The sequence below is a fragment of the Scyliorhinus canicula genome, chromosome 17 (genome assembly GCF_902713615.1).
Source record: "Scyliorhinus canicula chromosome 17, sScyCan1.1, whole genome shotgun sequence".
In the NCBI taxonomy this organism is placed as follows: domain Eukaryota; kingdom Metazoa; phylum Chordata; class Chondrichthyes; order Carcharhiniformes; family Scyliorhinidae; genus Scyliorhinus; species Scyliorhinus canicula.
In genome coordinates, this window is record NC_052162.1 from 130,521,890 (window position 1) to 130,546,273 (window position 24,384).

The 24,384-nt window shown below is 47.5% G+C and overlaps 1 protein-coding gene across 1 annotated transcript; it reads right to left on the minus strand.

Moving 5' to 3' along the window:
- Window positions 1–4,349: 4,349 nt before the first annotated feature.
- On the minus strand, window positions 4,350–24,371 carry LOC119951328 (gastrula zinc finger protein XlCGF57.1-like). Its single transcript, XM_038774440.1, has 3 exons — window positions 24,145–24,371; window positions 22,315–23,521; window positions 4,350–6,215 (listed from the first exon to the last, which is right to left on the minus strand). The coding sequence occupies exons 2-3, from the start codon at window positions 23,154–23,156 to the stop codon at window positions 5,204–5,206; spliced, it is 1,854 nt and encodes a 617-aa protein (XP_038630368.1). The 5' UTR covers window positions 23,157–23,521; window positions 24,145–24,371; the 3' UTR covers window positions 4,350–5,203.
- Between the last annotated feature and the right edge of the window lie 13 nt (window positions 24,372–24,384).

Here is a 24,384-nt window from a genome sequence, read left to right on the forward strand (position 1 = left end):
TAACTTGCCCCACCCTCCACACACAGAGTACAAACACAGAGGAGAAGGAGGGGTGTAAAAAATAATACAAAAAGTAAAAGGATACAAATCTCTATTTCCGCTGGACGTCTTCCAGTGCACCTTTCTTCAGTCTAGGGCCTAGACTCTAGGCCTTCATTTGGAGATTTTTGCTTTCAGTCTTTAATGGTTTTCACTGTAGATTCATCAAGGTCTCAAAACGTCTCTGCAAGTTCAGAAGATAGGCAGCATTTCTGGAGCAAGAGACAGAGAGAGCAGCTCCCAGCTCCTTATCTCAGCATCCAAGACTGTCCCTTCCTGGGTTCTCAGAAAACCATCCCAAACGGGTAGGACCCAATCAGAGCCTGTCGGAAGGCAGAATAAGACCATTGGCCAATTCATGGGGAACCAGCCAACCAATTGAACCGATTCCCTCCGATCTACCGGGTACAAGAAAGCCTGAGTTCTGTTGTTCAAAAGCTAAATTTCCAATAGCACAGTGTGCTATTTTGCAACTTTCAAGTTCTTCAATTCCTCTGCTCAACTTAAAGGTTCATTAAATGTCCATGGATCAAAATGATGACAAGTCAAAGAAATGGGAAATAAGGGAATCAACAGGTAGGGTCCTTACAGTACGAATACTCTCTCGAGCACTGCCCACATGGATGCTCTGAATACAACTGGTTAACTATTATCTAGTTCCTACCCTGCCCCCCCCCCCCCAGTCTTTAACTTGCCCCACCCTCCACACACACACAGTACAAACACAGAGGAGAAAGAGGGGTGTAAAGAAAAATAATACAAGAAGTATTATGCTGATCACAAGCTTGGCCCCTCTGTTGGCATTGGAAGACGTCATCACTTCCTGGATACTTTGACAGTGTCCGCAACGCAGATTCAAGCGTGGACCCCACACAGGCATATTTGTGCCATATGATCCTCAAGCAGTGGAATCTGAGGACACCCCACAGATGATATGAAGCCCTTCCTCCCTGAGCACCAAGAGCTGAGTGTAGAAGATGGCATCATCCTGTGGGGAGCCCGAGCAGTCGTCCCCGCCCAGCTCAGCTCCCAATTCTGATTGAGTTGAATATTGGACACCCGGGAGATCCAAGTTCAATGCTTGCAAGGAGCAATGTCTGGTGTCCTGGGCTCGATACAGATATCAGGAATCTGGTGAGGCAGTGCTCCTTCTGCCAGCAGAACCAGAAGCTCCCACCTTTGACCTCCTTGCACCATGGGAATGGCCAGGAAGACCAAGATACGGGTGCACGTGCACTTCGCTGGCCAGTTCTTGGGATTGATGTTCCATATTATGGCCGATGCCCACACAAAATGGTTAGAAGTACTTTGTATGTCCTCCATGACTTATCATCCAGTTGTAGAAAAACTCCTGTAAAGTGTCTGTAGCCACTGCATACCTGAAGTCCTCATCTCCGATATTGCTACTCCTTTACCGATGGAGAATTTCAGGCATTCATGAAGCCAGATGGCATTAAACATATCCGAATGCGCCATACCATCTATTGTCTAATGGCCTAGCATTCAGAACCAGAATGAAGAAAGCCTGCTGGTTCCCTGGGTATGAAATTGTCCCGGTTCCTCTTTAACTGTAGAACCACTTGGCACATAGCAACAGGAGTGACGCCAGTGGAATTTTTAATGAGACGCCAACTGCGCACCAGGCTCAGCCTTCTTTTTCTTAACTTAAGGATGGGGTGGGGGCGTGGGATGGGGAGGTGGAGTCAAAGCAGGAAACCCAAAAAACGAACTATAACACCAGAAGACTCAGAACAGGATACGCTGTCTATGTGCGGAACTTTGGAGATGACTCCCGATGGAACCCAGAAGTCATGCTGGAAAAGACTGGCCCGGTTTCTTACAAAGTCAAAGTTCAAGTGAAGGCTATTAAAGAACACCTGGACCAACAGAGAAGCAGAGATCCCACTCCAACACAGTTTCATGCAGAGACGGCGTCCTTGATGCCCGCTGCACCTACCTGCAGCAAGGGGACTCAGCCTATGTGGGACCCTAGAGTTGCTTCTCCCTCCCCACTCCCGACGACGAAGATTCAGAATCCAACATGGAGACTGAGGGGATTGATCCTCCGCTGTAGCTCAGCACCGAAGAGGAGCCTCCGTCTGTGGCCCTTTGGCACTCAACGAGGAAGCGGCGATCCCCACTCCCCTCCCCTCCACCCATATCCGGTTCCACCTGCCACCGACTCGAGACTTTGTGCCAAGCGACGAAAGAGGCCTCATTACCGTTGGGTGGGGGGGGGGGGGGGGGGGGGAGGTGGATGATTGGGACTTGAGGGGAAAGGGTTGTGATAACCCTCACGGGGACCACGGGGTATCGCTGAATTATCTCCCTGTGGCTTCATTGAATACGAGTTCCCACAGTGAGCATGCTGTAGCTCGGTAGCAGGACCTTCAAATGTAGCTCCCAGAACCGGACCCGCGATTCCCGACAGTCTTGGGCTGGGAGGTTTGTTTCGTCCGCCACAGTAGTGGCTTTTTCAGCCTTTCACTCCGTGCCTACCAGAACTACTGCAGATTAGCTCTAACTGGGGGACTATCCTCAATCTTGCTGAGGACGTAACTAACCCTACCACCCAACTCCACAGCAACCATCCACTCATGACCCATCCACTCACCTTCACTATCGACAAGAGATGGGAAGTCCAAAGTACACTCCCCTCCCATAATGCAAAGAGAACCGCACATTAAAAAAGAGTGAAACTGCACACAGACCACATATCATGTAATATTCTTTGTACGTTAGCTTTTTTTTCCTTTTTGTAATGGGATGTGAGCATCGCTGGCTGGGCCCAGGATTTATTGCCCACCCCCGAGGGCATTTAACGGTCAATCACATTGCTGTGGGTCTGGAGTCACATGTAGGCCTAGACCGGGTAAGGACGGCAGATTGCCTTTCCTAAAGGTCATTAGTGAACCAGATGAGTTTATTGCATCGACAATGGGTTTATTAGACTTTATTAATTCCAGATGTTTTATTGAATTCAAATTCCACCGTCTGCCCTGGGTCTCTGGATTGCTAGTCCAGGGACGTTACCACCATGCCACTGTCTCCCCTTGGCTTCATATGGTTTTTACTCGAGCAGGATTACAGATGGATTTAACCCTCATGCACACATCTCGCCCACCCTTGCAGGAGAAAAGACAACAATGTAAAATCAGCATCATAATCACAAGGGAGCAACGTCCAGGATTATTGAAAAAGTGTAGGGGGAACAGATCATAAGCCTTGAAGACCGATACATCGTGCTCCATCAAACGTGATCCATCCAGCCTCCACATCAGGATTCCTAAAGCATGGCAGCCAATCTTCAAACTCAGTCAGAAATTCGCCTCTCGCTTCCCGACGGAAACCAGACACGTGGACACACCTTGTCTGGCACTTGCTTCCCGAAACCGTCAGGTTAAGCGACATGCCATGCAGTAGGATCTCAATGGACTGAAGGCGGGCCTTAAACCAGAGAAAGTGCTCCATTAAATGCAGAGATTCTCCCCTGCACCTCTACCCTTCTCCCAGGTTTACACTCCAAAGACCTGCTACACGGAGCCAGGTCACCACCCAGATCGAGACTCCCAGGGGCTGTCATCACCCCAATGCCCATTGCACCGCTGGGGCGCAAGCCCTGCTCATCAGCAACAGCGCCACTGCAAGCCGGGCCCTGCCCCAGCCAACTCCAACCACCTCAATCACACGATTTCACTCAGCTCCTCCTCGCAAAACTCCAGCCAGGATCATCCAGGGACATCTTACCAAGCATACGCCCCAAGGAAAGGCTTCTATGAAATGAGCACAAGGATAAAATAAAGGATTAAAAGACGGGTGGAGACAGAGCCGGCGAAAATTTGCAGCTGCTCCCGCCCTCACATCACATGCCCCCCCCCCCCCCCCCCCCCATCTTACCAATTTGTAATTGGAGGAAATTTCTGTTCATCCAGTACTGGATGCGGGATAAGCAGTTTGATAATTTAGTAACAGTGGAGGAATGGAGAGGGATGGGGGTGAGGTAGAGCTGGGTGTTGTCAGTGTCCATGTGAAAACTAACCCGGTGCTTTTGGATGATGTCACCTGGTGGCAGCGTGGAGATGAGAAAGAGGAGGGGCCGAGGACAGATCCTTTGGGGACACCAAGTACAAAGAGAGGAAGGGGAGTGCGGAGATGGGGGCGGCAGTTTGAAACCACAGTAGTGTCAAGGGTTTTTTAAAATTTTGATTACCCAATTCATTTTTTCCAATTGAGGGGCAATTTAGCGTGGCCAATCCACCTCACCTACACATCTTTGGGTTGCGGTGGTGAAACCCACGCAGACACGGGGAGAATGTGCAAACTCCGCACGGACAGTGACCCAGGGCCGGGATTGAACCTGGGACCCCGGCGCCGTGAGGCAGCTGTGCTAACCACTACGCCACCGTGCTGCCCTTCAAGGGTTTTTTTTTAGGTTGGATGATGAGGGTGAATTCAAAGGTGGGACGGACAGGACCAGAAGAGACAAAACCATTAACAATATCAGATAACGTGGAGAAGTTGGGTGATCAGTAGTTTGTTGGGAAAAGGGTAAAGGGAGAATGCATCAGGCCTTATGGACAAGATGAGCAATGAGAGGGTTTAACAGGAGATACATATAATAATAATCTGTTATTGTCACAGGTAGGCTTACATTAATACTTCAATGACGTTACTGTGAAAAGACCCTCGTCGCCACATTCCGGCGCCTGTTCGGGTACACAGGGGGGGAATTCAGAATGTCCAATTCACCTAACAACACATTAGATAGGAGGGCAGCTGGAGAAAGATGTGAATTCAGAGCTTGGAAAAGGGGGAGTTTTAGAGACAGTTTGGTCTGGTGGGCGAGCGGAAGGGAGGGAAGTGGCTGAGGCAGCTGATCAGATTGTCTCGATATTAGTGAGACAGAAGCTCCATGAGCTCCTCCATTTGTTGTTGGAGGGGTGGATGGAGGAGGCAGAGGGGGAGAAACATTCAAAAGGAGAACCCTTCAAATATATTAAAAGGACACAGTACACAATTTTTAACACAAAGGTGACGTATTGATTTTCGTCCAGAATATTAGCCTCTATGACTGGCCTGAAATTTATTAACATCAGCAGAAACAGACCCCAATGAACAGGCCTCAGTTCTCAAAGTGATTAACAATAAAATCCAACCACTGCAGTTACTTATGAACTTGTTGGTGTCTCAGCAGGTTGGATGACTGAGTAAACCCCTTCCCACACTTGGAGCAGGTGAACGGCCTCTCCCCGGAATGAACACGTTGGTGTGTCAGCAGGTTGGACGACTGAGTGAATCTCTTCCCACAATCAGAGCAGGTGAACAGCCTCTCCCCAGTGTGAACCCGCTGGTGTCTCAGCAGAGCGGATGACTGAGTGAATCTCTTCCCACACTTGCCGCAGGTGAACGGTCTCTCCCCAGTGTGGACTCGCTGGTGTCTCAGCAGGGTGTATGATTGAGTGAATGCCTCCCCACACTCGGAGCAGGTGAACGGCCTCTCTCCCATGTGAGTGCGCTGGTGCACAGTGAGATGAGATGATCGCGCGAACCCAGTCCCGCAGTGAGAGCACCTGAACGGTCTCTCGCCAGTGTGAACCTGTTGATGGAACATTAGTTCCTGAGAGGTTTTATAACTCTTCCCACAGTCCAGACATTTAAAAGGTCTCTCGTCAGTGTGAGCTCGCTGGTGTGTCATCAGGTTGGATAAATTAATGAATCCCTTCCCACACTCGGAGCAGGTGAATGGTCTCTGCCGAGTGTGAACTCGCTGGTGTGTCAGCAAGGTCGATTGGTGAGTGAATCCCTTCCCACACTCAGAGCAGGTGAATGGCCTCTCCCCAGTGTGTATTCGCTGGTGTGTCAGCAGGGTGGATGACTGAGTGAATCCCATCCCACACACAGAGCAGATGAACGGCCTCTCCCCACTGTGCGTTCGCTGGTGTGTCAGCAGGGTGGATGACTTAGTGAATCCCCTTCCACAGTCCGAGCAGGTGAATGGCCTCTCCCCGGTGTGAACTCGTTGATGAGTTTCCAACACTGATGGATAATTGAATCCCTTCCCACAGTCCCCACATTTCCACGGCTTCTCTCCATCATGACTGCATTTATGTTTTGACAGGCCAGACGATCGGTTGAATCCTCGTCCACACAAAGAACACTTATACGCTTTCTCCCCACTGCGAACGTTGCTTTTTCCTTCCATGTTCAAATTCCAATTATATTCAAGTTACGATGAATTGGGCGACTCTTTCAGATCCTGACGTGATGTTTCATTTCATCTTTCCAACTGCAAATATTCCCCTTCTAACACCCTGTGAATTTGATCTAAGACAGATAAAAGGAAATGAGAGAGAACCCACAAAAACACAAAGGCAGGTTGTGAAATTGAGCTGAGTAAATCTGGTCATTTGTGAGGCCGGAACGAGGATAAAGTGACCATGAAAACTGCTGGATTGTCATAAAAACCCAACTGGTTCACTGATGTCCTTGAGGGAAGGGAATTTGTCACCCTGGCCGGTCCTACACATCATCCAGTATTTATTTATTTTTTTCTTTTATATTTTTTTATAAATTTAGAGTACCCAATTCATTTTTTCCAATTAAGGGGCAATTTAGCGTGGCCAATCCACCTACCCTGCCACAACCTTTTAGGTTGTGGGGGTGAAATCCACGCAAACACGGGGAGAATGTGCAAACTCCACACGGACAGTGACCCAGAGCCGGGATCGAAACTGGGACCTCGGCACCGTGAGGCAACAGGGCTAACCCACTGCGCCACCGTGCTGCCCTTATCATCCAATATTTATTGCAGGGGTGAGAGGGAAGGAGCTGGAAGAACCAAAGGGTAAAGGAGAGGGATTCTCGAGCTTGACCAGAACACTGACAGAATGTCTTAACCCCTCACCCTCCAACATCTAGATCGATCAGGGTTGTAGGTGCATGTGAAGGTCATCACCTCCAAGTTCCCCTCCAACACACACTGTCCTGACTTGTCCGACATCCAGTACTGCAGGAGCAGAAATTTTCCATCAATTAAATACTGGGGAGACTGAAGCCATTGTCTCCAGTCCCCACCACAAACCTCATTCTCTAACCACCATCTCCACTCTTCTTTCTGTTGACTGTCTGAGGCAGAATCGAATTGTTCAGAACCATGGTTGTCATATTCAACCCCGAGTAGATCTTTTCACTACATAGTCACATCGTCACCAAGACCACCTTTTCCTCCTCAGTAACATAGGCCGACTCCACCTTACTCTCTGTTTATCTGCTGCAGCCAATCTATTCCATCTAATTCCAGCTTCTTGAACAATCCTGATTTTTAATAGCTCCTCCATTGCTGATCATTCTTTCACTTGACTCAGTCGCAAGCTCTGGAATGTCTTCTTTAAAAAAAAAATTAATTTAGAGTACCCAATTCATTTTTCCAATTAAGGAGCAATTTAGCGTGGCCAATCCACCTACCCTGCACATCTTTGGGTTGTGGGGGTGAAACCCACGCAAACACAGGAGAATGTGCAAAATCCACACGGACAGTGACCCAGGGCCTGGATCGAATCTGGGACCTCGGCGCCGTGAAGCAACTGTGCCACCGTGCTGCCCTGGAATGTCCTCTTTAAGCCTCTCTGCCTGTCCACCTCCTCCGCTTTCTATAAAACCTAATGCTTTGACCAAACCTTTGGTGACCAGTCCGAATATCTCATGTGGCTCAAAGTCAAAATGCTACTTTGTCACCTTTCTGTGAAACGACCTGGATTGTTTTATTCTGTTAAAGACACAATATGAATACTAATCATTGTCACCGACCTCGTTGTTCTGCCTCATCATTAATAAATTGGAAGTGAAAGGGTGAAGAAGCAGTTTGATGGACAATTTGTTCACTGAGAGGAATGTCAAAAATATTGCCCCTAAGAAAGATGGCGGCTCCGCATACACCCTGCTGCTAGTGCCCCCAATAGAGATGGCGGCGATTAACCCAGGTAAACTGGGAGGAAGCTGCACCGCTGCTGTGTGCAACGGGCGCGAGGGGGGGGTAAACCTGTGTGCCGGTGGATTCCTTCACAGGGGTTTATGGTTTATATAACATGCTTACAAGGCATTTTCAACTCCCCGCCTCACATATCGCCCCAGTCGCCCCGCCATCCTCACCTTTGTGGATTGTGGATCCGAGAAAAAAAATTCCTATTAAAAACCGTCACTAATCACACTGCGCATGCTTCACTCAGTCCCGCCCCCTCATTCACTCCGATTGGTCGGAGGACCTCCCAGTCGCTCCTCCAGCCCCGCCTCCTCTCCTGATATTGGCCTGGTACTGCCATCAATCATTCTCCGGGCATTGTGAGGTGTCAGGTGAGAGGTCAGTGTCGGGGGGCGGGGTTTGCAAATCCCGAGTGGGGCCCCAGAGCCGAATGTGTAACAATGAACATTCTCCACTCTCACTATCCGTCACTTCCGGCTTCTCTCCACAACCTCATCGAGACCAGGGGGGTAGACACTGACCCAGTGACAATGTCAGTGCATTAGTTACCCAGAGAGACAGGAGAATGTTCTGGGGACATGGGCTCAAATCCATTAAATTAATACAATCTGGAATTTAAAGTTTGTCCCATATGGATGCCAAACATTTATGGGGACAGTCAATTAATATACTATGTTTCCAAATAGGGGCATTAAGAAATAGTGCTTTTGGCAACTCGAGTCAATAGGGACTCTCTGTAGAGCAATCCCGTCATTCCCATTCCGCCTCTATATACCCATTGCCCTGCCATGTTTATTTCCATGATGAGGAGATGCCGGCGTTGGACTGGGGTGAGCACAGTAAGAAGTCTTACAACACCAGGTTAAAGTCCTTCGGAAGGAGCAGTGCTCCGAAAGCTAGTGTTTGAAACAAACATGTTGGACTTTAACCTGGTGTTGTAAGACTTCTTACTATGTTTATTTCCTTCAAGTGCCCACCCAGTTTCAGCTGTTAGATTGCTCCGAGTCTTGGAACAATTTCCATATTTGTGCAGGTTAGGTGGATTGGCCATGATAAATTGCCCTTAGTGTCCAAAATTGCCCTTAGTTTATGGGTGGGGTTACTGGGTTATTGGGATAGGGTGGAGGTGTTGAACTTGGGTAGGGTGCTCTTTCCAAGAGCCGGTGCAGACTCGATGGGCCGAATGGCCTCCTGCACTGTAAGTTCTATGAAAGAACTTTCTGTTTTAGATCCCCTCAGGAAAGTTTTCAGCAGCCAGGATTAGGCCCACAGCCTTTATCAGAGAAATAAATCACTGCTTATGTCTTCTTCGACCATCCTCATAGGCAGCGAGTTCCAGGACATGACAACATTCTGTCCAATTAAAGTGCCTCTTAACCCCCAAGCATCAAGTGATGAATGCAGGATTTTGAAAATATAGATTGTATGATATATCTGTTGCAGTAATGTTATTAAAAGCCTGACTTAACGTATATCAGTTGCATTTTTTAAAAATCCTGCTGTAACACACAGGCAGACTCTGTCTGCAAAAGGTGCAATTAGGATGTCATAAAAGTGAGATCATCATTCATTCCAACCATGTATGTGTTTACCGACATGAAGCCTAATGGAATTTTGTAATGATTGCTGGAGATTCCCTGGAGAGTAGATAATTTGAGACATTGTGTTTAGACTTAGGTAAGTAGGTCATGGGATCTACGTGGGATAAAGATGCTGTAATTAATGGGAGGAGTCAGATTTGTAACAGGCAGTTTAGTTTTAGTCTCCCAAAGACACCTAGACTTGCAGCTGGTACTTGAAATGGATTTTTTGTCCAAAATGTGAGGTGGGGTTACCAGGTTGCGGGGATAGGTTGGGGGCATGGGCCTAGGTAGGGTGCTCTTTCCAAGTGTCAGTGCAGACTCTATGGGCCAAATGGCCTCCTTCTGCAGCATAAGGATTCTGTGAATATTCCATAGAAACTAGGATTGTTTATTCTGAATTTCTGTCCTCTGTTGACAGTGTTGACTTTTGTATACTCCTTTTACAGGATATTAGAAGGGGAGGATTTGCAGACAGAAATCTCGGAGCAAATGTCATGTCAGGATCAACAATCATTCGATGAATGGGAATGGAATGTATCATGTGAGAGTACCTTTAAGAAATGGGTGTTTATAAAATAGCTGTAGTGGATGTACCTTTAAGAAATGGGTGTTTATCAGTGATGTCAGAGTGTGTGTGGAGCTGGGCTGTCTGTCTGCTTTACTTTAATTTTAGGCTGTTTGCTACAGTGTGTGTTTTAGTTTTGTTTTGAGAGCTGGATAACTGCAGGCAAAGCAATGAGCTGTATAAGGATCTCTCTGCAAACTAAAGTGGCTCCAGATGAATTTGGTGATTTCAAAGTGCTGACTGCTCTCAGTCGTGAATTTAAACCTGATCTCTGTGTTAAATAGGGTCTTTTGTCTTATGGATGTTAACGAAATGAAAATGAAATGAAAATCGCTTATTGTCACGAGTAGGCTTCAAGTGAAGTTACTGTGAAAAGCCCCGAGTCGCCACATTCCGGCGCATGTTCGGGGAGGCTGGTACGGGAATTGAAACCGCGCCAATAAGGAAAGATTAAGGTTTACTTATAGAATATTGTATCTGTGGGGAGGATTGGTGTTAGCACAGGGCTAAATCGCTGGCTTTGAAAGCAGACCAAGGCAGGCCAGCAGCACGGTTCGATTCCTGTACCAGCCTCCCCAAACAGGCGCCGGAATGTGGCGACTAGGGGCTTTTCACAGTAACTTCGTTTGAAGCCTACTCGTGACAATAAGCGATTATCATTTTAATAGTTAAGATGTTTACTGTGGGTTTATAAAGTCTTACCTGCTTTCATAAACAAACATTGTTTTAATTTAAAAGTACTGTGGATCTCTGGTGCATCACACCTGTAAGGTAGGCCCGTGTGCTCCCCATAACCACAATCTATTAAAAGTTGTGGGTCAGTTGAACTCCATGATACACTTTGGGGTTCTCTAAACCCTGGCCCATAACAAATGTCATCGGCCTTTGAATTGAGGAGGAATAGCTGTCTGTTCTGTCCGCTTCAAAATACTTTAAACATCAGACTGACTGTTAAAGCTCCGAGTACATCCAAATGAGAATGTTCTAGAGCACTCATTTTAATCAGTTACGCAGTTGAAAAAAGAACACACCGTTCACTGTGAGGAGGTACCGTTCACTGTGGTACCCATTCACGTGTAAGGTGTCTGGATGAGGCATCAACTGTTCACTGAACACAGAGAGATACAAGGACACCTGCACTATGGAGAGACCTTGGATATGTGAACACCGTGAAGGGAAGCCTGTCCTCATTGGAGCTGCAAAGACTTTGAGCCAGTGAACGGTCTCTCCCAGGTGTGAATATATCAGTGTGTGGAAAGGGATTCACTCAGTCAATGGATCTGCTCACACATCTCGGAGAGGTTGAGAGTGTGGGAAGGCACACTTGCAAGTTCATACCCCGTGGGGAGGGGCCGCTCACCTTTTCTATGTGTGTGGGAAAGCATTCACTCAGTCATGCAGCTTAGACACCAGTGAGTTAACACTGGGGAGAGACTGTTTACCTGCACTGAATGTGGGAAGGGATTCACTTCTTTAAATTCGCTATTGTGGGCATTGCTGACTTGGCCAGCATTTGTTGCTCATCCCTAATTGCCCTTGAAATGAGTGGCTTGCTCGGCCATTTCAGTGGGGGGGGGGGGGGGGGGGAGGCAGTTAAGAGTCAACCATGTCGCCATGTGGGTCTGGGGTCACATGTAGGCCAGACCGTGTTCGGGCGGTAGATTTCCTTCCTTGAAGGACATTAGTGAACCAGATGTTTTCTTTAATGACATTAGAATTTTAATTCCAGATTTGTATTGAATTCAAATTTCACCACCATGCCAGAGTACATGCGTCAGAGAGATAGAGAACCCAGTGGAGTGGTGTAACATCAATTTCTCCTCAATGTCAGCAAAACTAAGGAGCTGGTCACTGACGTCAGAAAGCAAAGTGTTGTTCACACCCCTGTCAGCATCGATGGTGCTGAGGTGGAGATGATTGACAGCTTCAAATTCCTAGGTGTGCACATCATCAACAATCTGTCCTGGTCCACCCACGTCGACACCACGACCAAGAAAGCACAACAGCGACTATACTTCCTCAGGAAACTAAGGAAATTCGGCATGTCCTCGGACACGTACCAATTTTTACAGCTGCACCATTGGAAACATCCTATCGGGCTGCATCACAACCTGGTCTGGCAACTGCTCGGCCCAGGACCGTAAGAAATAACAGAGTCATGAACGCAGTCCAGTCCATCACGCGAACCCGTCTCCCATCCATTGCCTCCACCTGCTGCCTTGGGAAAGGAGGGAGCATAATCAAAGATCCCTCCCACCTGGCTTACTCACTCTTCCAACTTCTTCCATCAGGCAGGAGATACAAAAGTCTTGAGAACTAACAGATTCAGAAACAGCTTCTTCCCGGTGTTACCATACTCCTGAATGAACCTTGTAAGGACTGATCTGATCTCTTCTCTACTGAGTAGTACTGCATTCCTGCAGGCTTCACCCGATGTCTGTGTCTATGTATTTACATTGTGTATTTATGTTTGCCATTTGTTTTTTTTCATGTATGGAATGATCTATCTGGACTGTACGCAGAGCAATACTTTTCACTGTACCTTGGTACACGTTAAAATAAACAAATCCAATCCAATCGGGTCTCCACCTAAATTCTATTCAAGTCTGGAAGTCTGTAGGTGAGTTAATCAATAAGTTGATTGCTTTCTCTTGGAGATATCTGCATCCTGACTGGTGAACTTTGAATCAAAGAAAACTACATTTTGCAGCCTGGCAACTGCCTGAAATAGGGGGACCGTAACAGGGGGTGATAAAGAAAGACAGAAATCCACTTCGATCTTGGCGACAAAGGCACTTGAAAGTTAGAAATATGTGGTCTGATATCGGGCTACCGATGTGCAGATGTGATTTGTTCCATGTGAAACAAATAACATATAATTTCAAGATGAAGACTGGATCCCAAACATATCCACTTGACAAACACCATGAATGAAATGGTTAATGTGGCCAGGAGATTGAGAGAACGTGTTGACATCATCAACGCGGAAAATGACTTTAAAACAACCAGGATTCAATTAAATATACTGGTCATGGTCACAAAGTGAATAAATTGGGGAATAATACTCAGTGAGGACTGTCCACAAGTTGGATTAGGGGTAAAGAGAGAGCTGAAGAATCTTTGACATCCATGCTCGATCAGATGCTGGAAGTATATGTCCTTACGTACGAGTAATCCAGAACACACTGTGCTCCTTCAGAAGAAAAGATCGAGTTTATGTTAACCCAGGTGGGGCCAGAACTGAACTGGATTCAGAGAGAGTACTGCCCCCCTCAAGGTGTGGATTGTAAGAATCCTGGGGGACCCTTTGTTGATTAACAAACATTAAACTAAAATTCTTTGACTAGCTGTGGATTTATTTTGAATGTGATTGTTACACTTCTCCTGTTTTTATTCCTGTTGTGATTACGCTCTGGGTAAGGATGGTTGGCAGGTGACAGGATGGGAAATTGTGGTTTGGGTCTTCACTGACCAAATGTTTTATTGATCCGAAAGGTGTAAAAGGGACCAAACTCCAGCAGAAATCGAGCAGAGCCGAGAACAGACGACTTGCTGTGTGGGAACAGGGAGATAACCAGCTCCCAGAGGACAGAGAAAACAAGAGTGCCTGGAATCCTAGACAACACCTGGGTGTCAAGGCCACCATGTTTTCACTGCTTGGCATGGGGATGCTGACTCCCTGTACCGGGGACGGAGCGTGGGGAAGACAATTGTTTGAGAGTTTGACGTGGCTTGGGCGGGTACAGATGGTTCAATGACAGGTTTTGTAATTGGTCCAATCAAATGTTAGCTCAGCAATGATTGGGTTAAATCATTCTCCATCGTGTTACAAGACCCTGGACTAGTGGGCGGTCAATTCCAGCCCCACCTGACTCGAAGTCACAACACAAGTGAATTAACCAATAATACTTAGTTGGCCCATGGCTGCCCAATAATTACAGTAATGAGGTTTGTAAACGACTTCCGGTGACGGCGGGCAGGAGGCAGCTGCGCGTTGGAGGGCTCCCGTTCGAGAACGGCATTGTCGAGGATTGACGCCCGGTCCTAGGGGCAGCGAAGGCGGTGAAGGCCAGGAGGAAGCACAGGGAAGGGATATGTCGAGGTCCAGTAAGAAAACGGCTGTGAAAACATCTGAAAATTCATCAGGGAGTAGAAAGGTCACCGTGGGGTCACCAAGGAAAATGGAGGCTGGAGCATCAGGGGAGGCCGCATTGCTTACGGCTGAAGAAATAACCAAGGTAATGGCTGCGGAATTCGAAAGGCAGTTTACAAAATACATGGAGACAATGAGGAAGGAGATGAGGGAGGTTTTGAGTGTGCTGGTGGAGGATGCGATTTCCCCGGTGACGACGGAGTTGGCGAGCGCAGTGGCGGAGGTGCGGGAGCAAGGGGAGGCGCTGAAGGAAGTGGAGGAGACATTATCGCAGCACGGTGATCAACTTACGTCAATGGGGAAGGAGATGCGGAAGGCGATGGAGATTAATAAGGATCTGCGAGGAAAAATGGAAGACCTGGAAAACAGATCCAGGCGACAGAATTTGAGGATTGTGGGGCTGCCTGAAGGAGTTGAAGGGCCGAGGCCGACTGAGTATTTTGCTGCGATGCTGGCGAAACTATTGGGGGAGGGGGAGGATCCCTCCCGACATGAGCTGGATCGGGCTCATCGGTCGCAGAGGCCTGTACCAAAGGCGAGTGAGCCGCCAAGGGTAGTGACTTTGTGCTTCCGTAGGTACAGTGTGAAGGAGAAGGTCCTGTGCTGGGCCAAGCAGAAGCGGGTGGTGCAGTGGGCTGGAGCCGGTATACGTCTATACCAGGACTTTACGGTGGAGCTGGCGAGGAGGCGGGCTGCTTTCAACCGGGTGAAGAGGGCACTGTACATTAGCAAGGTGCAATGCGGCATTGTATATCCAGCGAAGCTGAGGGTGATTTACAAGCTCATGGACTTTTATTTTGGAACGGCGGAGGCAGCGGAGGAGTTTGTGAAGGCAGAAGGACAGTGGCAGAACTGAGAAATGGCCATGTGCCAACGTAACCTCATGACTATACTTTCTTTTTATTTGTCTGTTTGTTTCACTGCGTGCGGGCTAAAGGAGCCGGTGTTGTATATATTTGGACAAGGGAAGTGATGGGACTTTCACTCAAAGTGAGGGCTCTTTGGGGTGTAGGTGGATATGTGGGGTTTGTGCGCTAAAAGGGGATTTTTGAGCTTTCCTAGGGTCGGGCAAGGGACATGGCGGGGGCCTCCATGCTGGCCGGTCTAAGCCGGCCAGTGAACGGGAGTGAAGTGGGGGGAGGGGCTGCGGCCATCGGAGCCTAGCAGAACAGGGTCCGAGTGGTCTAGCCGGGATGGAAAGTTGGGGGGAAGGAACCGAGGTTAGGGGGAAGGAGTTTTACAAGAGGCAGTGGACGGGAGGAGTTGGGGAGGAGGGGTTTACAACTCTTGGGTATCATGTACAGCACTCTTTCAGAGGTTGGACGGTATTGTGTTTGTGTGTGTGAGGGGGGGGGGGGGGGTGGACTCTATGGTGACCATGGGCAGTCCCAGACTCCTTTTTTCTTTTTCTCCTTTGTTTTTTGTTTCCACCGTGCTTTATTGGATGCATATATTGACAGGTGGACCGTTGTTTGGGGTGGTGGGAGGATGGGATCGTTGTTATTGTTAAGGGGATTGATTTTGTATTTGTTACCGTTTACTGTCTGTGTGTGGGGTGTAAATTTTGGAAGGAAAATGTGAAAATGGAGAATAAAAACATTTATTTAAAAAAATGAGGTTTGTAAACATAATTATTGTTTATTGATAACAAGAACTACGAAGAAATATGCAGCAAACACAACTGGTTAACTATTATGTAATTTCTAATTCCCCACTTTAATTTTCCCCCCACTCTCTACATACACACACACACGACAGACAAACACAGAGGAGAAGAAAGGGGTAAAATAAAATCATAAATGGAAGGGAAAAAAGTCTTTGTTTCAGATGGTGGTTTCCAGCATCTTACTTCTCTTCAAACTTTGCTTTCAGTTTGTGGTTTTTATTGTGGATTCATCCAGGTCTCTGTCGTTTCAGAATACAGCACGCACAGGCCTTTCCCGAGAGAGAGGATGAGGGAGGGAGAGGGAGAGGAAGAGAGAGATGGCAAGGGAGAGAGAAGGAGGATCCTGCGTCTTTGTTTACAGCTGTAATGGTTTTCCTGTAGATAAATTCATTCAGGTTCTCTGCAAGTTCAGAAATACAGCACTCACAGCATTTGTGGGCAGCAGGGTAGCATGGTGGTTAGCATAAATGCTTCACAGCTCCAGGGTCCCAGGTTCAATTCCCGGCTGGGTCACTGTCTGTGTGGAGTCTGCACGTCCTCCCCCTGTGTGCGTGGGTTTCCTCCGGGTGCTCCGGTTTCCTCCCACAGTCCAAAGATGTGCGGGTTAGGTGGATTGGCCATGCTAAATTGCCCGTAGTGTCCTAATAAAAAAGTAAGGTTAAGGGGGGGGTTGTTGGGTTACGGGTATAGGGTGGATACGTGGGTTTGAGTAGGGTGATCATGGCTCGGCACAACATTGAGGGCCGAAGGGCCTGTTCTGTGCTGTACTGTTCTATGTTCTATTTCTGGAAAGACACAGAGAGCGAGTAGCAGGATCTCGTCTGTGTGCTGCCAGAATCAAACTGAAACTCCTTGGGATCCAATCACCACCTGTTACCGGGCAGAGTACGGCCTTTTGGGCCAATTCATTGGCTATCAGCCAATCAATCAAACTGAGTCCCACCCCATCTCCCTCTGGTCTGAAGCTCCTCCTTTTAAAACCAGCAGAGACTAGCAGAGTGTTCTCTTCTGTAACTTCTGCTGCTTGCATTAAATGTACAGGCCCACGAATCATCCATGGATCAAAAGCATAGAATTTACAGTGCAGAAGGAGACCATTCGGCCCATAAAGTCTACACCGGTCCCTGAAAGAGCACCCAACCTGAGCCCACACCTCCACCCTATCCCCATAACCCAGGAACCTCACCTAACACATGGACACAAAGGGGCAATTTACCATGTCCAATCCACCTAACCTGCACGTCTTTGGACTGTGGGAGGAAACCGGAGCACCCGGAGGAAATCCACGCAGACACGGGGAGAATGTGCAGACTCCACACAGACAGTGACCCAAGCCGGGAATCGAACCTGGGACCCTGGCTCTGTGAAGCAACAGTGCTAACCACTGAAGGTCCCCTACTGTGCAATGTAAAATAAGTAGAAGAAAGGATTCCCCTAACACAGAAATTTGCTGAGGTTTTACATATTCCACTAACTGGGACCATGGCAGCTGGGGCAGAGCAGGGAGCATTTACCTGGAGATGGTGCTTCTACCCAGAGTGTAATGGTAATGCTGCTGCACTTTGATACTACTGCTCAGACATTAGACTGTGTCAGCTCTTATTTATACTGAATAAAATCTAACCACTGTCACCAATAAGAGTTATCACTTCGAATCATTTCAGAGTTTGGGGAAAGGGTAATTTGACTCCCTGACCCCATTTTCGAACATCGCTGTATCAAAAATAAAATCTCATCTCCCTCTCTGGCTCTTTTGCCAGTTACCTTCGAGGGGCTCACTTTCTATTCAAGAGCCTGCCAACCCCTCTCATCTGTTTTTGGCAGCACAGCTTCACAGCTCCAGGGTCTCGGGTTCGATTCTCACTTGGGTGACTGTCTGCGCAGAGTCTGCAAGTTCTCCCGGTGTCTGCATGGGTTTCTTCCGACTGCTCCTGTTTCCTCCTGGGGCTCCAGTTTCCTCCCACAGTCGAAAGATGTGCCGACCAGGCTAAATTGCCCTTAGTGTCCAAAAAGGTTAGGTGGGGTTGCTGGGTTGCAGGGATGGGGTGGAATTGTGGGGTTAAGTAGGGTGCTCTTTCCAAGGGTCGATGCAGACTCGATGGGTCAAATGGCCTCCTTCTGAACTGGAGATTCTATAATGCATATATTTACTGATGAAACCCGGAGCCAAATTAAACATTATTACTTTAGTTTTCTTCTTTTTAAAAAAAATTTAGAGTACCCAATTCATTTTTTCCAATTAAGGGACAATTTAGCGTGGCCAATCCGCCTACCCTGCGCATCTTGGATTGTGGGGGTGAAACCCATGCAAACATGGGGAGAATGTGCAAACTCCACACGGACAGTGACCCAGAGCCGGCATCGAACCTGGAACCTCGGCGCCGTGAGGCAGCAATGCTAACCATTGCGTCACCGTGCTGCCCATTAAATGTTATCACTGATTAAAGTTTATTGATGAAGCAGAAATGGATAAAAACACAGAAAGTTATTTCAGGATCAAAGACAACCAGTGTAAAATGATACGCACAATGTTCTGGATCCAAATGGTTTCTCTTCAGCTGCTTGTTGTCCTGTCCCTGTGACTCTCCACTTTGGACTTGTTGACTGAACACTGAGGGTCACATCATTATCAACACAACATTATCAACAGGGCAGCACCGTAGCATTGTTGGTTAGCACAAATGCTTCACAGCTCCAGGGTCCCAGGTTCGATTCCGGCTTGGGTCACTGTCTGTGCGGAGTCTGCACATCCTCCCCGTGTGTGCGTGGGTTTCCTCCCACAGTCCAAAGATGTGCAGGTTAGGTGGATTGGCCAGGATAAATTGCCCTTAGGGTCCAAATTGCCCTTAGTGTTGGGTGGGGTTACTGGGTTATGGGGATAGGGTGGAGGTGTTGACCTTGGGTAGGGTGCTCTTTCCAAGAGCCGGTGCAGACTCGATGGGCCGAATGGCCTCCTTCTGCACTGTAAATTCTATGAAAACACTGATCTTGTGCCCCAATGGATCGGAGGCTAATTTCCCAGCCAGTCCCCAGCACTGTCCTGTCTATTAGTGTGACACCCACAGCAGTTTAACTGGGACGGAGGCACCGTTATTCTCAGCTATATTCTGCCCTCAGCTCCATCGCCTGGATGTCATTGACTTGAGGAAGAGAGAGAGAGACAGAAAGCTCAAATGGGAACTTGAGATAAGTGACTCTAAACCAACACTTCAACATTTGTCAGTCAAATACATGTTATTTATACGGTGGGTTTTATTGTTATATTTCGGCAATGGGGGCTAAGGGTGGGGACTTTAAAATGGGTAAAAGAAAATTGCAGGGCCATGGAATTAACCGGTTAGCTCTTCCAAAGGGCCAGCTTGTGCATGATGGGCCAAATGATCTCCACCTTTGTTCTATCAGCCTCGTGTGTGTTTAAAGAGAGGGAGTGATCGTCAATTGTGGGTGAAATATTAAATAATGCAGTATTTTCTCTGTAAGTTTAGTTTAACACTTCAATCTCCCCTGAACCTTGTCTGAAGCGGCCGATGGAGTTTAATACAGAGAAGTGTGAGGGGATGTGATTGAGCAGAAGGGATAGGGAGATGTAATAGAGACTGAACGACAATAGTTCTGAAGAATGAGCAGGGGCTGAGGGACGCGGGGTTAATGTTTAAGAGGCGGCAGAACCATTGAGAGAAACATCAGCAAAGCAAATAGGATCTGACTCCGAAGGCTTCCTGCATCGAGAGAGGAGGCAGACACAGCATCAGCTTGCAGGTGTTTCCCATAGATTGTTCTTCCGCTGGAATAGGTCACTAGCCTGACGTCAGAGGCGATTGCTTGAGGGGCAGCAATCCACATCAAGCATGTTTTTTAAAAAATTCTTCCATGGGACGTAGGTGTTGCTCACAAGAGGCAGCATTTGTTGTTCATCCCTAATTGCCCATGGACCGAGTGGCTCGCTCAGCCATTTCAGATGGCGGTTAATAGTCAGCTACATTGCAGGAGGTCTGGAGTCACATGTAGGCCGGAGCGGGTAAAACCAGTGGTTTACCGTCCCTAAAAGTGACCCGGGTAGGTTTTTAAATCGATGATAGCTGTTGTCACGGCCAGCATTACCGAGACTAACTTTATGAATGAACTCAATCCAAATTCACCAACTGTCGCCGTGAGATTTGAACCCACGTCCCCAGAGCTTGAGCCTCAGTTTCCAGATTACCTGTCCAGTGACAGGACCGCTAGGCCACCATCACCCCTAGAGAGAGTCGCTCTCACCCTGTCACAGGCGTGTTGCGAGGGTTCGCAGATTGTTGAAATCCTGGGCTTCCGAAACAGGGGAGTGAGAACAGTAGAAGGGAATAAACATTCTAAAGCTCTCGTTCGACCCCTAAATTGAGCAATATAGAACATAGAACAGTACAGCACAGAACATGCCCTTCGGCCCTCGATGTTGTGCCGAGCAATGATCACCCTACTCAAACCCATGTATCCACCCTATATCCGTAACCCAACAACCCCCCCTTAACCTTACTTTTTTTTAGGACACTACGGGCAATTTATCATGGCCAATCCACCTAACCTGCACATCTTTGGACTGTGGGAGGAAACCGGAGCACCCGGAGGAAACCCACACACACACGGGGAGGACGTGCAGACTCCGCACAGACAGTGACCCAGCCGGGAATCGAACCTGGGACTCTGGAGCTGTGAAGCATTTATGCTAACCACCATGCTACCATGCTGCCCATGTCCATGTCTGACAGGCAAACTATAGGAAAGAAGTGCAGCGCTCCGAAAGCTCGTGATTCGAAACAAACCTGTTGGACTTTAACCTGGTGTTGTAAGACTTCTGACTGTGCTCACCCCAGTCCAACGCCGGCATCTCCACATTATGAGAATTTTGGAAGTGAAGACGATGAACAATTTCAAAACGAAATTGAACCAGGAGATGGTGTCGTGATATTGTCACGAGACTAGCAATCCAGAGACCCAGAGTCAAGCTTTGGGGTTCTGGGTTCAAATCTCACCACGGTGTAAAAAATCTTGAATTAAAAGTATGTGATTACCATGAAACCATTGCCGATTGTCGTAAAAACCCTTCTGGTTCACAAATGTCCTTCAGGGAAGGAAGTCTGCCGTCCTTACTCGGTCTGGCCTACATGTGAGTCCAGACCCACTGCGATGCGCTTGACTGTTAGCTGCCCCACTGAAACGACCTAGCAAGCCACTCAGTTCAAGGGCAATTAGGGATGAGCAACAGATGCTGACACAGCCAGTGACCTCCAAATCCCAAGAACAAATTTATAAAACCTTGAGGTAGATACATTTGCCGGGTTAATGGACTGGAACAGGGCAATGGGACTGAATGTTTTGCAGCCTGGACTCAATGAGATAAATGGCCTCCTTCACTTCCCCAGGGACTAGGTGATCTAAAGAGAGGAATTTCAGCTGCTCCAGTCTCTCCAACTAGCTGAATTCCTTCATCTCGGGTATCATTCGCGTAAATCTCCTCGACACCGTCTTGGAGAACTTCACATCTTTCTTAAGGTGCGGGGCTCACATATAGGGTTCCATTCCAGAGGGACAGAATTGAAAAGCAGGGAGGAAATGTTCAACTTGTTTAGACCCAGGGTTAGACTACACCGGGAGCTCTGACAACATTGGTGATCTCCATTTAGAAAAAGGAAATAGAGTCACCGGAAAAGGTGCAACAAAGATTCACAAGAATAATACCAGAACTGAGAGCATTTCACCCTCAGGAAAGGCTGGGGCTGTTTTTTTCTGGAAAAGAGAAAACTGAAGGGTGACATGGTGGAAGTCTTTAAGGTGATGAAGATGTTCAATAATCCAATAGAAATGTCATGAGAAATCTCTTTACCCAGTGAGGGGTGAGAATGTGGAACTCACTACCATAGTGAGTGGTTGAGATAAACAGCAGGAATTCATTGAAGGGGAAGCTAGATACATAGATGAGGGAGAAAGGAATAGAAGGAGATGCTGATGGGGGGAGATGAAGAGGGGTGGGTGGAGGCTCATGTGGAGCATCAATACTGACACAGACCAATTGAGCCGACTGACCTGGCCCTGTGCTGTAGACTCAAAGGAACAGAGACAAACGTATTTATTTTATATTTATCTGTAGTGGTAGGAAAAAAAACTACTTACTGTCCAGGATAAAATAAATGTCCTTCATCAGTTTTTGTGGTTAATTTTAGTGGGAATGTGCTCTCCCAGGCTCAAAGAGCATCAGCCCACTGAAAGCAGAGTTATAAGCTCGGCCAGTCCAGCAGAATGAACATGGTTCAATCCTGGATGTGATTAACAGACGCAATATCTGCAGACTCCGACCCCTTGTGAACTCGCTGGTGTCTCAAAAGGTTGGACAATCGAGTGAATCCTTTCCCACAGGTAGAGCAGGTGAACGGTCTCTCCCCAGTGTGAAGTCGCTGATGTGTCAGCAGGTTGGATGACTGAGTGAATCCCTTGCCACACACAGAGCAGGTGAACGGCCTTTCTCCAGTGTGAACTCGCTGATGTGCCAGCAGAGTGAACGAATCACTGAATCCCTTGCCACAAGCAGAGCACGTAAACGACCTCTCCCCGGTGTGAACTTGCCGGTGTCGCAACAGGTTGGTTGAGTGACTGAATCCCTTCCCACAAACAGAACAGGTGAACCGCCTCTCACCAGTGTGAACTTGCTGGTGAGTCACTAGATTGGATGACTGAGTGAATCCCTTTCCACATACACAGCAGATAAACGGTCTCTCCAAAGTATGAACTCGCTGGTGTGAATGCAGGTTCGATGACTGTGCAAAACCTTTCCCACACATAGAGCAGATGAATGGTTTCTTCCCGCTGTGAACTCTCTCATGTGTCAGCAGGGTGGAAGAATCACTGAATCTTTTCCCACACTCCAAGCAGATGAACGGTTTCTCTCCGGTGTGAACTCGCTGGTGAATCAGCAGGTGGGATAACTGAGTGAATCCTTTCGCACACTCAGAGCAGGTGAACGGTCTCTCACCAGTGTGAACACGTTGGTGTGTTTGCAGGTTCGCTAACCGTATGAATCCCTTCCCGCAGTTAGGGCAGGTGAACGGCCTCTCCCCAGTGTGACTGCGTCGATGCGTTTCCAGCACAGATGGACAACGGAATCCCTTCCCGCAGTCACCACATTTCCACGGTTTCTCCATGGTGCGAGAATCCTTCTGTCTCTCCAGGTCTGAGGATCAAATGTAACTGTCCACACACAGAATTTGTGTATGGTTTCTCCCCAGTGTGAATGGTGTAATGTTTCATCAAAATGTGTAGCTGGTTAAAGTTCTTTCTGCAGACAGGGGAAAACTTGAAAATTCTCATTGAAATGTGTTTGTATTGGTGTTTTTCCAGTCACGCTGATGTCTAAAACCTCAGAATCAGACAGAACAGACAAACATTTCCTCTTCTCGATTCAAAGAATGATGATGTTCAGGTCTCGAGGAATTGGAATCATCCTGTCAGATCTTAATGTGACTTTTGGTTTGATATTTCTGTCGGCAAATTCTCCCCTTCTAATATCCTGTGAAAGGAGTTTACAAAGGTCAAACATCTCAATTTAGGAATAGAAATTTAAACCTGACAAATCTTCTATCTATGCGTATTGCACTGCACTGTTTTACTTGCTCATTTGTACTTGGGCGATGTGTGGATGATGATTGATTGGGCAGCAAGCATGTCCTGGAACTTGCGGCCTACGAGGCTGGTGGAAGCAGAAAGGATCAATGGTTTCAAACTGAACTTGGATGGACACTCGAAGGAAATTAATTTGCTGGCGAAGAGGGATTATAGAGGGGAATAGGACTGACTGGATTACTCCACAGAGAATTGGCATGGACTGAAGTTGCGGAATGGATGGCTTCTGTGCTGCAATGACCTTTGGAAATATATAACAAAGCTACAGCACTATATTACAAGACCAGAAATATTAACACATGTAATTCATTGGAAAACCATAAATATGTGCAAAATAACAATCCAACAACATATCTATGCATTTTATTAATTTACTGTTCCTTTAAATATCAGTCATCTCCTGGGGAAACCATCCCTTTAATTGTGACCATCAGGAAATAGATCATTCTTTTAGCCAGTCAAATAAATGTGTCAAGCTGAGTGAGCAAAGAGAGAGTGAGAGAGACCAACCTTTCCAGAATCTGCAGCCTCCCTGGATTCACTTCCTTTCCTTTTCCTTCCTGCAAGTCACCAATTTCCCCCAGAAATAGAAAAGAAATGGAAATGATTTTCTCCCACATGCTGCTCAGAGGAAGTTTCAATCTAAAGCTCATTGACTGACTTCCGCCTTGTGGCGTCACAATGGAGCCCCGCTCTGCATCAGCCAATAGGAATCACTCTGCTCCACGATGACGTCTTCTGGTTTCAGTG